This window comes from Petaurus breviceps, unplaced genomic scaffold (genome assembly GCF_028583685.1).
Source record: "Petaurus breviceps papuanus isolate PSGF00001 unplaced genomic scaffold, PetGlider_PUasm1.0 90769, whole genome shotgun sequence".
NCBI classification, from domain to species: domain Eukaryota; kingdom Metazoa; phylum Chordata; class Mammalia; order Diprotodontia; family Petauridae; genus Petaurus; species Petaurus breviceps.
In genome coordinates this window covers 12,181,825-12,205,100 of record NW_027187341.1, presented here as the reverse complement: position 1 = coordinate 12,205,100, position 23,276 = coordinate 12,181,825, and the positions used below count along the sequence as shown (strand labels likewise).

Sequence of the window (23,276 nt, the reverse complement as noted above, 5' to 3'; positions counted from 1 at the left end):
ATACCACATAAATTAGAGGTAATTACAGAGGGAAGGCATAACCTTAAGGGGGAACAGCAGAATGTAGGATTTTAGCTGAGAGGAATGAAGTCCAGGAAGCCAGGAGAAGGGAGAGAATTCTAGGTATTCTAGGAGAGACAGTGAAAATGCTACGCTCAGAATCAGGATATAAGAGCATTTATGCAAAGAATAGCAAACAGGCTAGTGTCACTGGATAGCAGAATAGGAAAGGGGAAGTAAGGGCTAAGAATAATGGACAGGTATAAAGGGGCCAGGTTATGAAGGGCTTTTAAAGTCATATAGGGGATTTCATATTTCATTTGGAGGTAATGGGGAGACAGATACTGGAGTTTACTGAACAGGAAAATAATATCAATAACTAGAAAGAGTGATTCCTGGCTCCCTCCTGCTCCTGGCAGCTAGTCTAATGGCTGTCTTTTTATAGGAATCAGATCAGTATTGGCTGAAGTTTATTTTATTCCCAGACTAACCTTTTGGACATATTCACCATCACTCCCAAAATGGTAGAGCTTATTTCTCATTTGGGAATGACCAAAATAGTTAAATTTATGTGGGCGCAGGCAGGTATTTTTTTTTTAATCCTAAAGCTTTACTTTATTAAATTTTCTTTGAAATTACAATTCTAGTTAGCCGAAAAAGTTTACAATTTAATTCACCTTGACAAACCTTTTGTTGTACCATAAATAGACAAGACCCAAGTGACAATTTAGTAGTGGACTCTTTATTGGCACCACGTGACTGCTTGGGGACAGACCCCAAATCAAACAGCAGCCAGAAAGGGAAAAGCATCAGCACATAAAGGCAAGCCACAAACCTAACGGTCAGGGATTGCATAAGCAGGAACTTACAGAAAATAAAAACAACAATTATTCAGTACATATTTTGATTTTTGCTCACACAGGTTTTTCCTAGGCGTGGCTAAACCTGGCAGTTTGCTTACTTCCATAAAGGAGAAAAAGGATTGCTGATTAGGGGAGGGGGAAAAGAACAGGGGAGCCAGAATGAGGCCATGTACAACACTTTATAAAGCACCTACTGTGTGCAGGGCATTGTGCTAAGCTCTAGGGATAGTAATGAATGAAAAAAAAATATTTATTAAGGCTTACTGTGAGCCAGGCACTGTGTTAATAACTAGAGTGGAAGGCAGCTAGGTGGCAAAGTCAGGAGGACCTAAGTTCAGTTCTGGCCTCAGACACTTAACACCCACACAAAAAAACTAGTTGTGTAACCTTGGGCAAGTTGCTTAACTCCAATTGCCCTCCAAAAAGGCAAAAAAAAAATAATAATAATAATAATAACTAGGGTGGGAGGAACCTGTAAGGACTATCAAAATGTTGCTCTTGCAAGAGAAATAAGCATACCTTGGAAACCAAGAAGCATAACTTGGAAACTAAATGCAAAGATATTTTCTACTTTCATCTTAGTTATCAGAGAAACTGAGAGAAATTATTATTTTAGCAATTAATTAATTAATTGCTTATTAATTAAGCAGAAACTTTGTCTCTCAGGTTTTTTTAAATTTGTCCCAGAAACCCAAAATCTATTTCCAACCTAATTATTAGAGAAAGCTCAAAATAAATAAATATTAGAAAAGAAGTATTTTCCCAAAACTTGAATGGAAAACCCCAAGATTAGTAATGGTTAACTTTGTTAGCAAGAGCCTGTTAAAGATAACCAAATTGTGGGGGGCAGCTAGGTGGCTTAGGTGGTGCAGTGAGTAGAGCGCTGGCCCTGGAGTCAGGAAGACCCGAGTTCGGTTCTGGCCTGAGACACTTAACACCCACACAAAAATACTAGTGGTGTAACCTTGGGCAAGTTACTTAACCCCAACTGCCCTCCAAAAAGGCGGAAAAAAAAAAGATAACCAAATTGTTTCCTCCTCCTTTCATTTATCTCATTTCTTTCATCCACCCACCTCCCACCACCATCAGATTATACCTCACAGCAAAATTCCCTCTTTTGACCCAGTAGACTAAATGTTTTACTTCCCCTGTTGCCACAATAGGAAAAATGGGATAGGGGCGGCTAGGTGGCATAGTGAATAGAGCACTGGCCCTGGAGTCAGGAGGACCTGAGTTCAAATCTGGCCTCAGACACCTAACACAAAAAACTAGCTGTGTGACCTTGGGCAAGTCATTAATCCCAATTGCCCTCCAAAAAGCAAAAAAAAAAGAACAAGTGGGATGGAGTGGTTGATTTGTCATTGCCAAATGACTTTCTAATCCTTTAAGACCATAGAATGAGAATTAGTCATCTCTGAATGACTGACCAGACTGAATGGCAGAAATCTGTCTAAAAATGTCAGATGTTTCCTAAAATGCTGGTTGGTTGTTTGGTTTGGTTGTTGTCCTTCATTCTCCCAAAATGACATCCTAAAGTGAGTATAAATGTAAAGGACATCCTTTGTCATTCATTCACTTCCCTCTCCTGTTTTTATCATATAAATAAAAAATCCTTATTGTAGTGCTATGGGGAAAGCTATCATTTTCATTCTTTGACTAGCTAAAAATAAAATTAACTCAAACTCTTTCTTTTGTAAAATATGGTTTAACAGGCAAAATGGAAAAATTACTTAAAACACATTTGCAAAATATACTAGTTGACCTTTTAAATACAACAATCTCACCATACAAAATTGGAGTCAAGAGATTTCTTTGAAAAGCTAACTGAGAAGAGCTAGCTGCCTAAAATGATTTTTTTCCCATATTAAGTCTTTTTCAAACAAGTAATTTCAGAGCCTAAAGTGTCTTAGCTGGCTTTCTTTTCCACTAAAATTACAGCCAATATTTTCATACCAAGTATCCCTTTTCAAAACAAGAACTATTACTTCCAAAGACTAGAGAAGCAAGATTTAAAGTTTTGAAAATTACTGAACCAACAAAGGCAAATTTATGCAAAAAACAAAATATCCTGATAGGTGCATGTGAATGTTTTCACAAACACAAGAGGGCACAATACTAAAGAAAATCAGGCATTTTAAACTTGCCAACATGAAAATATAGACCAATTTTCAAGCAAGTACTACAATTAATTCTCCAAATATAGTTGATAATTGATCATTTCTTTATTGTTCCACTTTTATCATTAAGGACTTGATAATCTACAACTAGGAGCTCCCCCCAGAATCCCTGTGATTCAGCCTGGCATTCTGCTGAGACCAAAGTTCCCTTCCTTTGTCACCATTGTTCCTTCTCTTGATGCCAATCCATATCAGGGGTGGCCCTCTCAAGTTCCTACCAAACTCTAACCTACCCTTTTCTTGTGTCTTTCTTTTGGGAATCCCATTCCATTAACAAATTCCCCTATATCAAAACTGTTTCCCTGGCATTCTTTTTGATGAACCCCTGGCTGCCTCCAGAAGACACTGAATCCTACAACATTGTATACTCATTCTTTCCCCTAGACCATATTTGCCATAAGACAGAGTGGACCAGGGAGAGGAGTAATTATGCTCCTCCTTCTCAATGTCACTTCCAGACTCTTCCCATTCACCATCATTTAGCAACTTTTACTACTTTGATGTTTCCATTTTAAGATATTCTAGATCCCAGTGGCTATTCTCAGTTGGCACCCAGACCACTGTCCCTCTTTTCTTAAGGAATATAGTACTTGTATAATAGTCTTCCTTCTCCTCCCCAACACCCAACTTTATATTTGCAAATTTCAACTTACATGTAGAAACCCCTACAAATAATCATGCTTCAGCAGGATTTCAGGTTCCACACCTTATCTATGATGCAGGTATACACAGGAATCAATCAATCAACCAGTATTTATTAAGGACCTCCTATGGGCCAAGCACTTCAGATAAAAAGACAAAAAACAAAAGGCAACTCTCAAAGAGCTTACATTTTGTCAAGGAGAAAACATGTATGTGTATAAAACATGGTATAGTTATTATTTCAATATAACTGTCTTTCTTTGGGATCCTATGCATTTTATTGTTCACATTAAAAAAAATAGTCTGAGTAAGGAGCCATAGGCTTCACCAAAAAATTATTTAAAACTCCTTCATCTGAACAGAGAACCCTGGATCACACTTCACTGGGAAAACTGAAGCTATATAAAAGTTGAAGCCATACACTCCCTCTTGTCCCCAATTATATGCCTCAAATAACCTCAACATCATCTCCTATTCTCTCTTCCTTTGCTCCAGTCTCTGACAAAGAGGGGCTCTTTGAAGACTATCACTTCTAGTAGTACCCTGGATCCCACAACCTGCCATCTCACTGGCAAAGAAGCTTGCCGTTTCAATGGACCTCTTTCTAATATTCAATCTCTCTTTTAACTATTTGACTCCTTTCCTATTACCTACAAACATGCCCAGATTTCCACCATTCCTAAAAAGGTCCCTTGACTCTTCCATTTCCTCAAAAGTTGTTATCCTATACCTGTCTTCTCTTCCACTGTCAAACTTCTGGGAAAAATTTTCAATACTAGCTGGCTTCCCTTCCTCGAATCCTATTCTCTTGCGACCCCCTCACTCCAACCCCCAAGCCTCCAACCCTACCACTGGATTTAAACCAAAGTTAACAATGAATTCTTAACTCTGGAATGCAATGGCCTGTTCTCCAACTTCATTCTTCTTGGCTTCTTTAAAGTTTTTGATGTCATTAGCTACCTGCTTCCACTAAAAAACATCTCCTCCATGAGTTTTAGTGACATTGCTCTCACCTGTTTCCCCTCCAACCTTTTGGCCTAACTAAACCTTCTTAGTCTCCTATGCTGGATCATAATCTCATGCTTCCCTCTAGACATGAGTGCAACCCAGGGTTTAGACTTGAATCTCCAGGACTTTTCATCTCTTCTCTCTACTGTCACTCGATAATCTCACCAGTTCCTGTGGATTAAATTATCTTAATGCAGATGATTCCCAAATCAATATATCCAACCCTTACCTCCCTCCAGATCACCATTCCTACATCACCAGCTACTGTACATGTCCATCTGAACTTTCACAATAGATACCTTGAACTCAGCATGGCCAAAAAGTAAATTATCATCTTCCTCTCAAAACCTATTTCTCTTCCTAACTTGCTTATTTCTGCAGTGGGCACCACAATTCTTCCATTCATCCAAGTTCACAATCTCAGAATCATCCCCTTCACTCTCTAAACCCCTATATCAATCAATTTGCCAATTTTGGTCAATTTTACCTCCAAAGCACCTCTAATATCCATGTCCTTTCCCTATATCATCAGCCTGATTCAGACCCTCAGAACCTATTATCCAGATTATTATAATAGCCTCCTAATTGGTCTCTCTGCCTCTAGTCTCTATATCTATCCTCTACACAGATGCCAAACCAACAATCCTAAAGTATAAAGTATAACCATGTCACTTTCCCCCATCTTCCATTCTTATTAACTTCTGCTTGTTTTTTTTTGTTTGGGGGCTAAGGGGGGGGGGGGGTTGCCTCTAGGATAAAATACAGCTCCTCTCTTCATCATTCTAAGCCCTTTACAATCTAGTTCTAACCTAGGGATTGTTAAGTATTTTTATGCATTTATAGCAGCAGGAGGCCTTATTTCCCTCAAAGCTCTTTACTTAGGGGAAGAAGGGTCCACTGTGAAAAGTCCTAGATTGAAATCAGAGGACCTGGACTGAAAGGTTGACATTGCTACCTGCTTTTTCAGTGTGACCTTGAGCAAGTCACCTAACTTTTCTAGGCCTTAGTTTCCTCTTCTATAAAAATGAGGAGATTGGCCTAGATAAACCTGAAAGTCCCTGATACCTTTAAATTGATGCTCTTACGATCCTTCATTCAAAAACCCTCACCACACCCCTAATCCCTTTTCCACTGAAAGCCCTGGTTTACCATCCTCAGGAGCTATATCATTAGTGATTTAGACTTTCTAGTGATTGCTTCCATTGTCCAGCACAAGGAAGCTTAGAGGGAGTCCCTGATCTCCATTCAGGACTTAAAGATATGAAGCAATAGTGTCCAAAACTGGAACCCTAATGCACATTTATTACACACAAAGTTACATTCTCTGGTTCAGATTGGCACACTGTCATATTTAAAATGTGCCATGAGTTATAATGGGCAGTTAAGTGATGCAGTGGATAAAGCACCAGGCCCAGAGTCAGGAAGACTCATCTTTCTGTGTTCAAATCTGGCCTTAGAAACTAACTGTGTGACCCTAGGCAAGTCACTTAACCCTGTTTGTCTCAGTTTCCGCATCTGTAAAATGAGTTGAAGAAGGAAATGCTCCAGTATCTTTGTCAAGAAAACTCCAAAAGGGGTCGTGAAGACTCAGACATGACTGAAAAACAATTGAACAATAACAACGAGTTATAAAGACTTTTCGGAGATGCTGACTTGAGAACTTAACCCCTACAGATAATATTGTTTTATGGGACATTGCCTTTCAAATCTCACATAACGGGCATGCATGAGCATGTGGAACACAGCCCATTCAGAGTTAGAGTCAACTGTAGCTTGTAAAATCATTACTAAAGAAAGAGAAAACTTAAAAGCACACTGTATGGAAACAAATCCCAGCAATTCCAACAAAGAGTATTTTCTAATCAATGCTTAATTATATATGTCAAAAAGGTACATAGTGGACTAAATATAAACATTATCAACAATGATTACTAGATTTTAAAGTCAAAGAATCAAGACAAAAGTGTATTTAAACTAATTATGTGTAAATAGCCACTCAAAGGGGCGGAAAACTTTCAGTAATCAACAACTAATTACAAATTTGCCTAGGGAACCAATCAACACCAATTATTTATTAAGGACTCTTAAGGGTGCTAAAGATTAAGGATACAAAGAAAAAAATACATCCTTGCCCCCAAGAAACACCCAGTCTAACAGAAGAGAAAATACACAATTATGTACATACAACATATACAGAGTCAATGAAGGGTAATTCCAGAGGAAATGCACTAGCTTAGAGGGGAAAGAAGGAAGAACAGCCAAGGTCTCTTACCTCACTTACATAGAGTGGGATTTGAGTTGAGAAAACTATAATAATAACTGTAAAATAATAATAATAACTGACAGCCCTATAAGGTTTGTAAAATTTCATTGAAGCTTCACAGAAATGTCTTTGTCATGGATCTATTCTTAGAAAATCTATCTATTAATTTTTTATAGGCAGACCTATAAAAACATTCACAGTGTAAGTGAAGTCCAAATATGAATGAAAGGTTCTACCTGAAAGCCATCAGAGTAGATCTCTGGTGTTCTTTTACTATATTGTTTTCTTATGGTTCCCACTGTAACAACAAACTTACAAAAACATTGAAGGAAAATAAAAATGGCTGTCTAAGTTTAGACAGCTTGAAATAATGTGTTGGCTTATATACAAAATTAAGGCTTAATAATTTAGCAGGGCTCTAATCTTTAGTTATAGTGTAGAGATCACTTTTAATTTATAACCAACATGGAAATAATCTAGGTTTCATAAACACAATATGCTATATATTATGCATCAAGGACTATAGTTCCCAGTCTAAATTTAGTTCACATAACAGAAGCAAATACGTAAACCAAGTTAAAAATAAATGTTCTGTAAAGACGAAAGGTTTGTTTTTTTTTAAGGAATTTAAAATCGTATTTAGAGCCCTAAAACCAGGGCCTACATTATTTTTGGTTCTGCTATTCAACACTTAGGGTCCTGGAGAAGGCTCAATAAATACAACATCACCATTCATTGAGGAGGTGAATTTTCTGCCTTAGTAGAACTGGGCAAGGTAGCAAAAGAAGTCTGCAGGTTACTTAAATCCTTCAAAGAGCCAATTAATTAACGTTTAGCATCTTGCTCTGAAGGAGAGGCCCTCATAGTCAAGTCAAAAGTTTATTTCTTTATAATAATAATAAGGAAAAGGATAATAATTAGAATTTATGTAGAAATTGAAGGTTTGCAAAGTATTTTACAAATGCTATATCTCATTTGATCCTCATAACAACCCTTGGAGGTAGGTGCCATTTTTATCCCTATTTTAAAGATGAAACTGATTCAAACAGAGGTTTAAGTGTCTTGCCCAGAGTCATACAGCTAGTGAGTGATTTTGAACTGGACTTGGGCTTAGATGTTCTGACTCCAGGTCTAGAGCTGCCTTAATGTACATACAGTTTTACATGTATTCAATTTTAACAATATGGTTATCTGATTTCTCGAACTACAGACAAATTTGTATTAGCAGCTATTAAAAGAGAAAAGGATGACCTGTAATAGTAATACCACCAGAAATAACAACTTAAAGCAGGAAACAGGGGCAGCTAGATGGCACAGTGAATAGACCACTGGTGCTGGAGTAAGGAGGACCTGAATTCAAATGCGGCCTCAGACACCTGACACACTTACTGGCCATGTGACTTGGGCCAGTCACTTAACCCCAATTGCCCTCAAAAAATAAAAATAAAGCAGAAAATAAAAACTATGGGGTGTATGTTTGTGTGTGTACATGTATGTGTATGTATGCATGTATATATGTACAACTGATAGTTAGCAGAATCCAAAAGTTGAATTATGTTCAGCATATTATGAGAACAGTTAAAGGTATAGCACATTTTATAGTAGTTTCCATCAAAAGGAGTTAAATTTTGTTTTATTTTGTCCTTTAAATAACTCAATTATGTAATAACATCTTTTTCCCCAGTGATGTTAGAAAAATGAAATATCATTGTCCTAAGAAAGATGATTAGCAGGAAAGCATTTTAAAAATTTAGTAAGGGTTGATATACTGATAGAACTAAATAAATGGCCAGTGCTCTTCCCCCCATTTCCCCCCTACCTTTCTTTCCCCCTTTCCTTCCCCCTCCACTTTAATCCCTCTCTACCAACAGTATCACTAGGTGTTCCTGGAGGCACAAAAGATTACATTTTTTTTCTTGACAACCCTTCATGCTTATCACAAAGCAACAAGAACCTTCTTGAATGAGGATTTCCCCCTTTCAAATTACTCTCACTTCAAACTAAGTGTCTAAGGGAGTCCCAGATCTAACTACTTTTGTCTATTGCTTTAGCCTTCCTGTCCCAGTCTATTTCTAGCCAAATCCTTTCATTTCTGTACCTTCACTCTTTTTTGTCAGACAGCATCACTTCACTAGCCATGGATAGAAAATATCTGAATTTTGAACATTTAAATTACTTATGCACATTTTACCTTTAGGACAGAAACTAAATCAATATTTTCTACATACTGACATCGTAATAAAGGCTCAGGGTTTTTTGTTTGTTTGTTTTGGTTTTTGTGCCTTTTGGAGGGCAATTGGGGTTAAGTAACTTGCCCAAGGTTACATGGCTAGTGTTTTTGTGTGGGTGTTAAGTGTCTGAGGCCAGAACTGAATTCAGGTCCTCCCAATTCCCCCGGAGTTACTCACTGCACCACCTAGCCACTCCAAGGCTCAGGGTTTTAATATGATTATATTTCCTACTATAATAACAAATAGGACCCTAATTCTTTTTTTTTTTCAATTATCAATCTTTTTTTTTCTTCCTCCTTTTCCCCAATTCACATGGAAGTGTGGGGAGGGGTTCAGAGAACCCTTGTAATAAATATGTTCCATCAAGCAATACAATTTGTCATGTTTGCCAGGTCCAAAATTGTATGTCTCATTTTGCATATCAGTCTCTTCCTCTGAAGGCTGAACTTAGAATCAGGAAGATATGAGTACAAGTCAAGCTTTAGACACTTACTAGCTGTGTGCTCTTGGACAAGTCACTTTATCTATTTGCCTCAGTTTTCTCAACTATAAAATGGAAATAATAATAGCATCACCTCCCAAAGTTGTTTCAAGAATCAAATGAAATTCTATTTGTAAAGCCTATGATACATACTAGATAAATGCTTGCTTTTGTTAATTTATGGATATACTCGTTTTTTAATGTTAAGAATATTCCTTATTTGGATTTTAACTATGGTATACACAGATTTTAGCCAAATTCATACACATTTTTGAATGTCAATAAGGCATTTACAAATGCAGACTAAAATATGATTAGTTGTCACATGTTAATACAAATAATAGATTTTCACAAAAACTATTTTCCAAAACAAAAAAAAAATATTTAGTGAGAAGAGTGGCACTGTTTTATGTATTTTTGCAAATCTCCTTATAAAATTGGGCTTAATAGTGACAAACTGGATCCTCACATCTGCTTCTGCATTCAAGGTGTCCTGAGATATGTTGTTTCAAATGAAGTATATGAAGAAAATCCTGTCTCACACTAATATGTAGTTGGAAAAGGAAAAAGGAGGGTTTTTTAGGCAAATAATTTCTAATAATTACAAAAAATTACTATGAAAATAGTTTTGACCTTATCAACTGTCTAAAAAGATCTTGGGCTCTACAGACCACACTCTGAGAACCAGTGCTCTAATATCCTTCTTAAGAGATGGACTTTGATCTTAAATAAATAGTATATTTACTTAGCTCTTTAAAGTACTTGGAATAATGCTCCATGACTGTTGTCAGCCAAAAGAAATCCTATCACAATATATCCTTTTATACTGGTAATTATACATTTTTCTATATTCTTCCAAAGCTTAATAGTAAAGCATAACCACATTTGAAGAACCATTTGGAGTCATTTTAAAAGACCTGAAGTATCAATACTTTTTGAAGAAGAGTTAAAGTAATAAAAATAAGTTACCTCTTCTTTGATTTATGTAGAACACAATAAGCTTTTAGATGTTATTTATGAATTGTGTATAGAAAACTTTGTCTCAAGGGTCTTTGATGTCTGAGAAGCAGAGAAAGTGAATTGAAATCCCATGGGGAAGACATCATCTATACTACTTGGCTGAGATAAAGTCTGTGATGCTTTTGGACAGCCCTAAAAGGTCTTCAGATTTGTGCACTCTTTTATTTTTAAGCCATCCAATCATCCAAAGACAGGAACATCTCTGTAAATGGGCAGATTTCAGTACATTAACTACAACACAGAACACAAATCCACCTGGATTTGTAATTTGACCAACAATGTTAGGGGAGAAGCCTGATTACTCTACACATCTAAAGGAAAACAACTGCAGAACAATGGGTTAATTTCAACATTATTCCAAAGGATTTCTCTCTAGTATATCTCTATGAAGTTATCTATAAAATCAGAGGAACTTAAAATGAATAATAGACTTTCTAAAAGATGAAGGGTCAGGAGAGCCCTACCACAGGAAACAGAGAAGACAAGAATAGCTAGAAAAAGATGAAGGAAGAAGAGAGGACCTGATCAGCAGTCATCTTAACTGCCCCATGTTAGGTTCCCTAAATCAGCAGCTCTCTCATCACCTTCCAGCTCAGTGGCTGATTTCTTTTTCTCTCTGTGGGAAATTGTCACATAATCCAAGAGCTGAGGCAGCTGGAAGACTATCTGTTGTTTGTATCCTGGATATCTGATGTGACTTCCTGAGATTCTACTTATCCGAATTCCTGAGCACTGTTTGTTGACAGAAGGGCTGGGATATAAACTGTACCATAAACATCACTTTACAATCCAAAATCATGGTGGGGGCAGGGGGGCGGGGAGAGGAAGAGTGAATTGGAGAGAGAGAAAAAGAAGAGGAAAAAGTATGTAGATGGAGGAAGGAAATATTGGGTGCAGTGCAAAGAATACTGGATTTGGTGTCCGAAGACCTGCGTTTAATTCTGAACTCTGACATTCATTAGCTATGTGAACTTGGGCAAATAAATAACTTAACCTGCCTGGATCTCAGTTTGCTTACTTGTAAAATGAGGGGGTCATACTTTTATGATCATTTGGATCTCTTCCAGCTCTAAATCTATGGTCCTATTGTCCTATGACTAGGGCATTGTAGAGAAAAGAATGGGTGTGTGTGTGTGTGTGTGTGTGTGTGTGTGTGAGAGAGAGAGAGAGAGAGAGAGAGAGAGAGAGAGAGAGAATGTGATTGAGGATCATATAATTCCTTGTTAACTTTAAAATCCTGCCAGATCTCCTCCCCAGGCCTTTACTAAAAAGATAGCTGTCACACCCAGTGCAAAAATGTTACAATTCACTGTGTTCTTCACTGATGTCCAAATTACACCATACATGGGCTAGAGAAAGATCTAGGACCAGGCTTTGGGGCACACAGCCAAAACCTCAGTTTCCTCCTCTGCCAACTATAATATTTATACTACTTTCCTCAAAAGGTTGCCTTGAGAAAAAAAAGTTGTAAATTTTAAAGATTTACATAAAATTGGTATTATTATTGTCAATTCCAGAGAATAATTAGTACATTAAAAATTATACACAAATACACACATTTGCTTACACTTCAAACAAGTTAATAATTGGGAGTCTCGGGCTTTTAAATTTTGCTCTCAGGCTATCTAGACACCAATGAGACTTTGCAAACCTACAATCCAAAATAAAGCAAAAATACTATTTGATTATCACTAACACTTCTGTTTCTTAAAAAGAAAAAAAATAGCTGAGTCTGGAAATTTTTGAAATAAATTATTTTAAACTCCTTCAGACATAAGGAAAATAGAGATTTACAACTCATAAAAAAGAAAACCAAATTAATCTTCAAACATACAACGTATTATTGTAGCACTTAACTCAAACTGACTTGCTTTTCACCTGCTCACTGCTAAAAGAAACTGGGGTTGGGAAGAGGACAGCAGAGATATTTTGTAACAAGGTCAAGCAAAAGCAAGTTCATGTCAAAACAAATTGAAGGATAAATTCCTCCTCAGTTCACAATGGGGATTAGTGTCAATGTCAAAACAAATCTTTCTACGGCTTCCCAGCTATGTAGAAAATGTTTGTTAATATGTTGTCCATTTCCCCAGAACAGGGAACTCAGGGATGAATTAAAAATTTCTCACTTTTGCAGAGCTGGTAATGACTTCTTGTATCTTTGGGGTTCTATTGTAAAAGGAGGGAATTAAGCTTCTGTTGAAACTGTGGAATTTGGGGCATGTCCTGGAGCCAGCTCTTCCTCTGGGACAGCTTCTCCAGAATACAGGAGGTAGGTAACCATGATTGGTCAGCATAATAGCCATCATTTCTAAAGAATGTTTAAGGTTTGCTAAGTGATTTAGATGTTATCTTAAATGGAACTTCACAACAACCTGGTGAGGTGGAAGCTATTATTTACCACAATTTTACAGACCATAACAGCTGAGGTTGAAAGAGATTAACTGTCTTGCCCAGGGTAACACAACTGGGGTCTACAATAGGATTCAAACTCTGAGCATCTTTTCTAAGGGATTCTTTGCAGCCCTTCTGAGATAATTAACAAAGGGTTTAAGTTCTGTATTTGGATCACAGGTGTTGACATATGAAAATGTTGGGAGAATTTGGTTAGTAATAAAATTAATTACAAAAACAATACTATTTGTGAAATGCAAAAGTAGCTTCACTTTTAAGGACCATTAAAGACCCAAATCTAAGCAAAACATATTTACTAAAAAATTGGATTACTTGTAGTGTAAACAGGATAATTCATGAATATTCTGTCTATTCTTTCCTCTAGGACAAAGGCCCAATTTATATCCTAAAATCAATATTAGTTTTCTAGTCTCAGATTTGATACAATTTCTAAAGCACCTACTATGTTCAAGAAACATGTTTATACAGTTCTCAAAATCTCCACATCTCACAGGTACCAGTTAAACAGACTTGCTACATTTTACTGAAGCTAAAGACCTTGATGTTCATATCACTCTAAGTTTCCTTTCAAAGTATAGATTAATCTTGATATCAGATAATTTGGGGACAACACATTTTTATTCATATACATGAGTACACATATAGCTAACTATGAGTATTATAATGACTCGTTTATGTAATGTTTAAAGATTTGCAAAGTGCTTTCCTTATAAACAACCTGGGATGGAGCATTATTTCCATGTAAGAGATTACAAAGAAACAGACTTTGAAACATAAGTGATTTATCTATCCAAGCATGATCTGAACTTAGGTCTCCTGATTCCAAGTTCAACACTAATACCACATGTATGTGATGTATGTGCACTCGTGCAACAAATGTACATAAGCATGTGTAAATATATACTACATGTAAGTATATGTTTACATAAACTCTAACACTTCATTATTTAATAATGTAGATTTGTTTTCTCCAGAAGTATATTTAAAATCTGACTTTATATTCCAAAATAAACATAACTACATAAGTTGTTATAAATATACATTTATTAAATATGCAAATTCTCAATTTAAGAAAGGTCATAATTTGCTTAACCTTAATAGTTTAAACATTTTCATTTTTAACAGAATGCTTCATTTTGCTGTGAAACATTCCTTCCTAATTTATACTACCTTAAAAATAATCAAAACTATCAAAAACTGAGAGTAAGACTTGAATTTCAGCAAGTCATCTAGGTACAGAAAATTCAGTGTGTAAACTCCCAACTGGAAGGGCAGGAATAAAATGTTAGAGAATTGCCTGGGTCAAGGAGCTTAAGTTATTGGCCCACCGTCACAGAGCTAATATGTATCAGAGGCAAGAAGTGAATTAAACTTTTCCTGATTTCAAGGTCACCCTTAGATCCCCTAAGGGAGGCTGCCTCTCAAAATGTCATATATCAAACAATTATAAATTATCACAAGATATTAACACGAACAAATTGGTAAGAATGTTAAAATGTTTAAAAATTTTTAAAAAACATGATAAAATATTTTTTTTATCGTTTAACAAATGCAACTTCACATTTAACTTTTTTAATGGATTCATGTATATTAATTTTGGAGGAAAACATAAGAGGGCTAACAGTGCACACTTATTTTATGGCTGGAGTCTACTCAGTTTAAGCACCAATTTACACAACAATCCCCACCCAGCATCAATTGACTGCCTTTTGTTAAAGGTGTTATTGTTCCAAAGACGGTCTCACTGTCAGATAAAAGAAACTGAGACAATTTTAAATAATCCCTCCTGACTAAATTTGATACATACATAACACAGGCATACACCACACTGGCTTTCCCCTTTATGAACAAACCCTGAAATTGAGTCAACTTCCAATAAATGTTTCAGGCATCTTCGAAGCAAACAATCCTCATACATCCCTGAATGGTGACTTCAAAATGGGTAAACAGAACAGAAGACACACCCTATGCAGCATAAAGAATTGGCTGTTTTTTACAGGGTTTAGCGGGACAGATGCTCCCCTTCTTTCAGTACTCTGAAATCCATGGGACAAAAAGCGAGGCCAGCTGCTTCTACCGCAGGTTTCCGTTTTAACTGCTAAGAGCCTTTACCACCGGCCAGTCCCTGCTGTGGCTCGATCCCAAGAGGCTGCAGCGATCAAAAGGGGCCAGAGAGTGAATCTTACCCCTCCAGGCGGGGGAGGAAGGGGTAAAGCCTGGTCTGGGTAGAAAAAGGGGAGATGGGGAGATGGACTTTGCTGCTGCTGTCCTTCGCTCTGCTGCTCTCTGCTCCTCGCACAGAGAGAAACAGCATCACCAACTTGATCGACGTTAGACTGTTGGCCTCGCACACGTGGAAAAATGCAAGCTGTTCAAGCCCAAAGTGGGAACTTGCCGCAGAGCGCTAACTTTTTTTTTTCCCACGCCCCTTTACTTCGGTCTTTTCCAAGGCTGCCAACCCCGCCCCTCCAAGCTCGCCCCCTCTTTACGCACACGTCCCTCCCCTGGCCTTTCCCCCAGGTCTCCTCCTCTTTTTTTTTTTTTCCTCCCAGTCCCAGGTCCTCCAAGTGCTTGGGTGCCCTCCCCCTCCTACTTTCCAGCTGCCTCCGAGCCCTCAGGCACAGATGCTCTGGAGCCTGCGGGCCAGGCCCACACCTCAGATGCCCGGGGCCCTGGCCCGCTCGGCCCCTGAACCACATTCTCTATACCCCTTTCCCGGCCCCCAGCGCCCTCGCCCGCAAGCACGCGCTCAAAAACGTGCAAACACGCACCCTCACCTTGCTCCGGATCTGCCCCGACGTGGAGACTTTCCGTATCAGTTTCTGCGGTCCCTCGTGCTCCGCCTCGCTGTCCGACGACTCGTCTCCCGGGCCGGCGGAGCCGGCAGCGGCGGCGACTGTAGCTGAGGCTGCTGTAGCTGCGGTAGAGGCGGCCGTGGTGGCTCCGGCAGCTCCCGGGGGGTGGTGCTGGACTCCGGCCCCGGCCATCCTTTCCGACTCCTGCGGGGACATAGTACCGCCCGGTGGGGGCGGCGGCCGGTCAGAGGGCGCCCCGAGGGAGCCCCACCGCCGCCGCCATGTTCAACTCCCCACCCACCCCCGCAACTGCCCGGGGGAGGGAAGGCTGGACACCGCCGAGCCCCTACCCCCTTCGACCATTCCCGCTCCCCACGAGATCCAGGCCCGCTCCCTACAGGATGGATCCCTGCTGCTTCCTGCGTTGGAGCCGGGCCCAGAAGCGGCAGATGTGGCCGGACCCCTAAACCTCCCCTGTACCGCCTCCCCGACTCCCGGCCCGGGATGTATGGATGGATTGATATGCTTTAATGGCACTGCAAAGGGCGACCTAGGGCTCGGGTCAGCTTACCGGGAAGGGAGGGGCAGAGGTGGCGGGAATTCTCCCTCCACCTCCTCTTCCTTCTTCCCTATGGACCAGGGCTGCAGGACGGACGGTGTACTATGGGCAAGAGGGAGGGAGAAAGCCAATCTCCGTAGCGGCTGGGGCTGAGGAGTATCCCCAGTTCCCAGCTTCTGTGGCGGCGGTGTTTTCCCTCCCTCCGGTTCCCGGCAGCCTGGGAGAAGCATTCTCTGTTTCCCCTCCCTTTCCCGGGAGTGATTTCTCCCTTCCTGCTTTAACTCCGGCCCCGCACCAGCTTCCCCTCTTTGATTTGCGCTTGTCCCACGGTAGGCTGTTCTGGCTAGCGAGCTGAGCCCATCTCTCTAAGGAACGTTCTCTCCCACCCAGGGAGTCAGGCCAGTGCCCTGGAACCTAGGGATTCTTCTAGCCCCTGCTTCTTAAATGCCCCTCAGACTCCTACCTTTTTCTCTTCCTGTTCCCACTGCCCTCGCCCTCTCGGCCCCAACAAGTGGCTCTCTTTGGTGAGATGTTGTCTTTCTTGACTACCCCCCACCCCCCGCCTCCAGAGAGTGCACACGGAAGGGAAGGGCTAGGCTGATCCCCGCCTGTGTTTAGAGCAGAGCATTTTCCGGGAGGCTTGGACTCGGCTCAGAATTATTCGTTCAGAAAGACAGCGATCAGTTAAACTAACAGGAAACTGGGAAGGGTGCGGAGAGTATATAGAAGCAGACAAAAGCACAGCCTAAGACAGCAGCAGAACGTAAAGCGTCGCAGTGGCAGCAGCCTTAACCTGGACTGTGTGCCCACAAAAGAATCCACCTCCATCAAGCGCCCAAGGATGCCAATATCATAAGTACTGGGACAGCCACTTCCCTACCCCCTGGCTAGAACTAGAAGAAATGTGATCTGCAAGCTACAGCTACCCTTTGCCTTACATCTGGCACCTAGGGGAAGTGGAGCCTCAGGTGGTGACTGCACGCTCTGTTCGGAAGTAAGCCCCACACTAAAATACACACCCCGCTGTCAGAGGGATGGAAAATACAGGGGGAGCTGGGGGGGGGGGGGAGAGGAGGGGAATACTCTCCAGGATTCTCCAAGTCACAAATGGTTTTTTGCTCATTCCAAGAGCTGAACTCCAGACGGTAGTGTTCACTGTGTTTTTTAAGTAAGCCAAATACTTCCTGCCAGACTGTAGGGATATCTTTCCACCACTCTTGTCCCTCCTCGGAACATTCATAACCATCTGTGCTCACAGTGAGGGGATGGGAAACGGAGATATTTTTTTCAATTGACTTTAAAATGTAACATTGCCCTCAATAGTCTCAACAGTAGATTGACTCAGTTGGAACAGCTGGCAGTTAATAGTTAGGTTTCCCTCCCCCCCCCCCCCGCCATGATGCAAAACCAATATAACTACTGTAACAGATTGTACATAAATCCATCTAAATGTAAAATATTTTTGATAGCAAATTTTCTAAGATCCTGAAGCACTTTGGCGAAGCACTACCTTTTTCTTCAAAAAATGGATAAAATAAAATAAGGGACTTACTCCGAAGTATTATGATCTACTCCAGAAAGTATATAAGTATATGAGGACTTAGAACTGGAATCGACTTTACAAGCCATCTAGTCTGACCACCTCACATTGTAGAGGAGGGAACTGAGGCCTTTCCTTAGTGTCACCAAGGTGGTGAGTAGAAAAATCAAGATTTGAATACAAGGTTTCAAAAGCCAAATCCAATACACTTCCCATAATACCATGCCAGTTTTCATATACTAGTGGGGAAAAAAACACCACTTTTTTAATAAAATAATGGAATCTATCCATACCTAGCCATTATGATGCATCCTAACAGTTTAGAAATGTAGTACAGCAAGGAAAGTCATGAACTTGTAGTCCCAGCAACTCTATTTGAATCTGATCTCTGCTACTTACTGTGTGACCTTGGACCATTCACTCATCTCTCTGAGCCTGTTTCCTCATCTGTAAAATAAGATCACATTCAAAGACCTCTAAAATCCCTTCCAACTCCAGACCTATGCTCTTATGATGATTAATACCTCCTCTTTAATGGGAATCCTAAAGGAAGATACTTTATAGTTTTTAGAACAATGATCTGTTCTTGGCTAAAAAGAGTTTCCTTGCTGCTTGGAAGTCAAATAGGGATGAAAACTAATTTTAAAAGATTGAATATTGCTATTCTTAATGAAGTAAAACATGGGATCTCTGAAAATAGAGTAATGTTTGGTTTTTTTTACAAATACATTAATGCCTAAATGGAAAGTATGAATCCTGTGTTTTTGCAAATATGCTTTACTTAGCTAAAGTAAAACTCATCTTCTGTTTGTTTCTTTGTCAATTACTGCCTTCCCCAAAAATAGCATGCTTATAGCACAGTAAAAGGCAAATTTCACATTCTGTCTCCTAATATATGTATCTTTATCTTGAAGTTCTAATAAAGCTCAGGCAAAACAAAATTTTAATTAAAATCAGATGTGTTCATTGTCATGTTGAGTTGTATTTCCAATCACACTTTAGAATAAAATATTTGTGACCTAACAGTCACAAATACACTGCAATGCAAGCCTTAATATTTATCACTAGTTTGCCTTCCCTACAAGTTTCTGGCACATTTCTCTGGACCTAATGGAGTTAAGTAAGGAAATAAAAGGATCAAATATATCCCCTCTCTTTTATCATAAAAATTAGATGTTTAAAGATAATTTTAAACAGTTTTATGTGCAATAGTTGAGCAATTAGTACATCAAAGGAAGTGTATGCATTACCCCACTGAGACCTAATCTTACCACAAGATTTGCATTTTAGTCTCTATTTACAAACTTGGTTGTGAGTTTAAATGTAGTGACAGTTTCCCCTTTCCCAAATAAGTATGGATTTCTTATTGTCAACTTTCCCTTGTGATACCATACTTTTAGAGCAGGAATAATGTGACAAAGGAAGAGAGAATCCTAAAGGAAAGCCAGTCTACCATCACTTCCCTAGAAAGCCTAAACAAAAATCTACCATTCATTATGAACAATAATAATTGTTGATGTTTACACAGAACTTCAATACTCTTTTGGGAGAAAAAGCTCCCAAAGCATGCTCAGAGCTCTCTCTCTAGTTACTTGCTGGATCACACACTTGTAAGCTGGAAGCTTCCAGGATGAATACTTTAATGTATGTTTAATATTCCTTTCTTGTAGGTTATTTTCCCCAAAATTTATAAGCAATTGAAGTGTACTAATGTTTGTATATTAATATTTCAGTATACCAGAAGTGGAAAACAACTTGTAAATCCATTTCATTTTACATTAAATTTACATGGGTTTTTTTTACTTTTATTAACTTCCAAACTTTCAGCTGCCTATTTGAATTTTTTTTTTATATCTTGAAGATTTTTTTTTCAACGTGGTTACCTTGAAATTAGAAAATTTGGAATTTAATCTGTTACAGGCAAACAAATTTACAACCCATACCTGGCACTCAGAAGAGTTCATCTAGTTAGTCCACAAGCATTTTGTAGGCTCTTATGATATGCCCCAGCACTGTGCTAAGCACTAGGAAACTCCACCACCAGGCAAATCTACTACTAAGCTAATATAGGTACATATCAAGAAAAGAAAGAATCATTGTGATTATGGTTTACTAAGTTAAAGTGATGTCTATTTTTATAGATATGTAATAGCCTAAACTGTAAATCTAATCAAGTGCTACCATGAAATCTTCCCCCTCCCCCCATGCTAGTGTGTTCTACCCAAATTCATCTTGACTATATTTTGCATATACCTTTATATGTATGTCTTGTCTTCCCCAACCAGACTGCAAACTCCTCAAGATTAGGGACTATTTAACTTTCTTCTTAGTTCTGACACATAGTAATGATTTAATACAAGCTTGTTAATGGAGAGTATTCCCAACACCTAGCATAGTGCCTGGCATATAGTAGGCACTTAATAAATGCTTGTTGGCTTGTTGGTTCATTACAACCAGATCTAAATCATGAATCAGCATATGTCTAAATGGTTTCATTTCCAATGGATACAATGGTGGCCAATAGAAGGAATAAGGTATTTTTGAAATCAGGGGACACAGGTTTGAGTAGAAACTTTGCCAACTTATTAATTTGGACAAATCCTTTAAAACTCTCTTGCTTTTAGTTTCCTGTCCTACAAAATGGGAGAGTCAAACTGTATGACCTCTCTAGTCCCTTCTGACTTGGAATCTGCATAGACTAAGATTCTCCCAGATAAGAAATTTGAAGAATTATACCTTTTTTAAAAAATTGGGATAGTCACACATCCAAAATACACTTCTGTCTAGTGTCTATAATTCCTAATTTTAAAAAGTCAGGCACTCCTTCAACTACAAACCCTTAGGACATTGAAGTCATTACAAGTATCTATTTTCCAGGGTTGTTGGTAGGAGAGCACTCCTTTAGTTATAATATTGTAGGAAAACCTGAAAACACCACAAAAGGTAAAATATCACTATTATAGCTTTGGGAAGCCTTCCAAATATAGATAATGTTATCCTGTTCCTAGAATTTAGTATTTTCCAAATTGATCAAACAACTTAAATTCCAGTTTGGAGAATAAAGGATTCTATGTAATTTATACTTGACTTGAAAATCATGTTTTTAGGTTCAGCATCAACATAGACCTTGATGTGTTTCTGTATTTTCTTTTTTCTTTCTTTTTGGAGGGGAAGCCTGGGCAATTAGGGTTAAGTGACTTGCCCAAGGTCACACTGGATTTGAACTCAGGTCCTCCTGACTCCAGAGCTAGTGCTCTATTCACTTTGACACCTAGCTGCCCCTCTGTATTTTCCATATACTATACAGGTAAACATCTTAGTGTTTGAGTGTGAATCCAGAGATTCTTTTAAGGCCAATTTTCCTCAGAAAATTTTTGCTTACTGTTTGCACATTCTATCACTTCTTGGTGGTTTCATCGAATGTGTAAGGATTAAGTTCTTTGAGGAGGAAAACAATAGTGAAAATGTGATCTTGAGGGGAGAACTTTTGTAATTAAAACACCACTCCCAAACTACCTTTATAATCATTGTCTAGACTTTTGACTACATACCCCTATTTTATAGCAGAGACATTAAAGGTGGAAATGGTAGCTAAATGTACCCCTATATATTTGAAAAAATAAGTTAAGCTTAAAACCAATTTAAGACTTTTAGAACACTCTATTTCCAGTGGATTTTACTTAAGTCCATTCTATATGGCAAAATTAATTCCAACTCAATCATCTTTTAGCTACCCCTACCCCTCCCTTAATTAAATGTCTTCCTTTACTAAATAAATGTCAAAATTATAGCTGCTGCCTTTCTGCTTTATACCTGGTTGTATTCACCTTGAAAATAGTATTTATATATTATTAATTATCAAAGGTGTTAGGTATTAAGCAAGGCACTGGGTTTATGTCTATGGTGCCCTTCAAGACTTTAACTTCTTCAGGAGGTCCTACATCAGGCCTACATTTCCTAGAGCCTTCCTCTCTAAAGGTTATTTTCCATCTGCTCTGTAAATTATCTTTTATATCTTATCTTCCTCATTAAAGGTAAGCTTCTTGAGGGCAGGAAGTGTTTTCTGTTCTTTCTTCTCCCCCTCCCCCAACTAAGGCTAATGCCTAGCACATAATCAGTACTTAATAAATGCATGTTGATTAATATAATATGATATTTGAACTTCTCAATTTAGATACACTGTTGAATCAGTGGGACAGTCATTGCAAGCCATTACAGATCACAAGTAACACAAGAAAAGCCTCCCTAAAATGTAAACTTCCTCCACTAAAGAAATGGACAATCTTGAATATTCTTACCTACATATTTTTAATATAAATTAATGAATTTCATAAGAAACTACTAAAATGAACTATATTTGAATACATTTACCAGTTTATGTTTTCTGAAGCTATACAATTTAGAGGGTATAAGTTGTTCAGAGTCACAAGGTTTTTCTCCATCACTCCCAATCTCCAAATGATTTGACAACCAAATTGAATACTCTCAAAAGACATTTTGCTTCCCTTTCCCTCCCCCCTATGATATCTGCCCTACTTTTAATAATGTGAGTGACTATTCAGTTCTGCTTCCTTTTTGAATTACTGAACTAGCAAAGCCCATATTAGCATAGTAGAAGTTAAATGGGTCCTTGGCACACAGGTATAAGCACAGGGCTGCAGAACAGTGACTATCATTTATGCCATGTATCCGTAAACTGTTTAAAGAGTGGTGTTTGTGTATTTTTAAGCAATCAAGGAAATGAATTGTTAACATATTTTAAAAGGAAACACTGTATTTGAATTGATAAAAAGTGTCTTCTGGAGAAAACTTGATTATTTAAATTGGAGCACTCAATATATAAACTTTCACCTTTCCTCTACACATTTCACACAAACATCTTAGTAAACACCCCAAAAGAGAATGATCATAGGATCATTAGTGAATGAAATATATTCTATGGGAGTCAGATGAACTTTTAGTCCATATCATGTTTAAAACATATCTTAGACAAAGAAAAGAGAAGTACCTTTTGCTAGGTACTAAATAATAGACATCAATGACCTAATTAAAACAGGTAGCTTTTCCCCTATCATTAAAAAAAAAATCCCTTTTGTGATTAATTACTTACAGAAACCACAGACTTCAAAAGTGACCCTGAACAGTACTCTTTAAAAATAAAAGCACACTATAAGGTACTTGCTGTATATGTGTTATTTTATTTTATCACAACCCTGAGAGATCAGTGCTATTATTATTCTCTTTTTACAGAGGAAGAAACTGAAAGAAGTTGAGACCTGTCCAGG

The 23,276-nt window shown here is 38.4% G+C and overlaps 1 protein-coding gene across 9 annotated transcripts in view; it reads right to left on the bottom strand.

The window, feature by feature from the left end:
- The window catches only part of DGKH (diacylglycerol kinase eta), a 239,064-nt gene that overhangs the window by 213,706 nt on the left and 2,082 nt on the right, over positions 1–23,276 (bottom strand). For 5 of the 9 annotated variants that reach the window (XM_069068656.1, XM_069068661.1, XM_069068662.1 and 2 more), the window contains exon 2: positions 15,869–16,096. In XM_069068656.1, coding sequence (XP_068924757.1) covers positions 15,869–16,096 — 228 coding nt within the window. Of the gene's footprint in view, positions 1–15,868; positions 16,097–16,463; positions 16,554–16,914; positions 17,463–23,276 lie in introns of those variants that run through there. The other 4 variants (XM_069068657.1, XM_069068663.1, XM_069068660.1 and 1 more) reach the window with 3 other exon arrangements.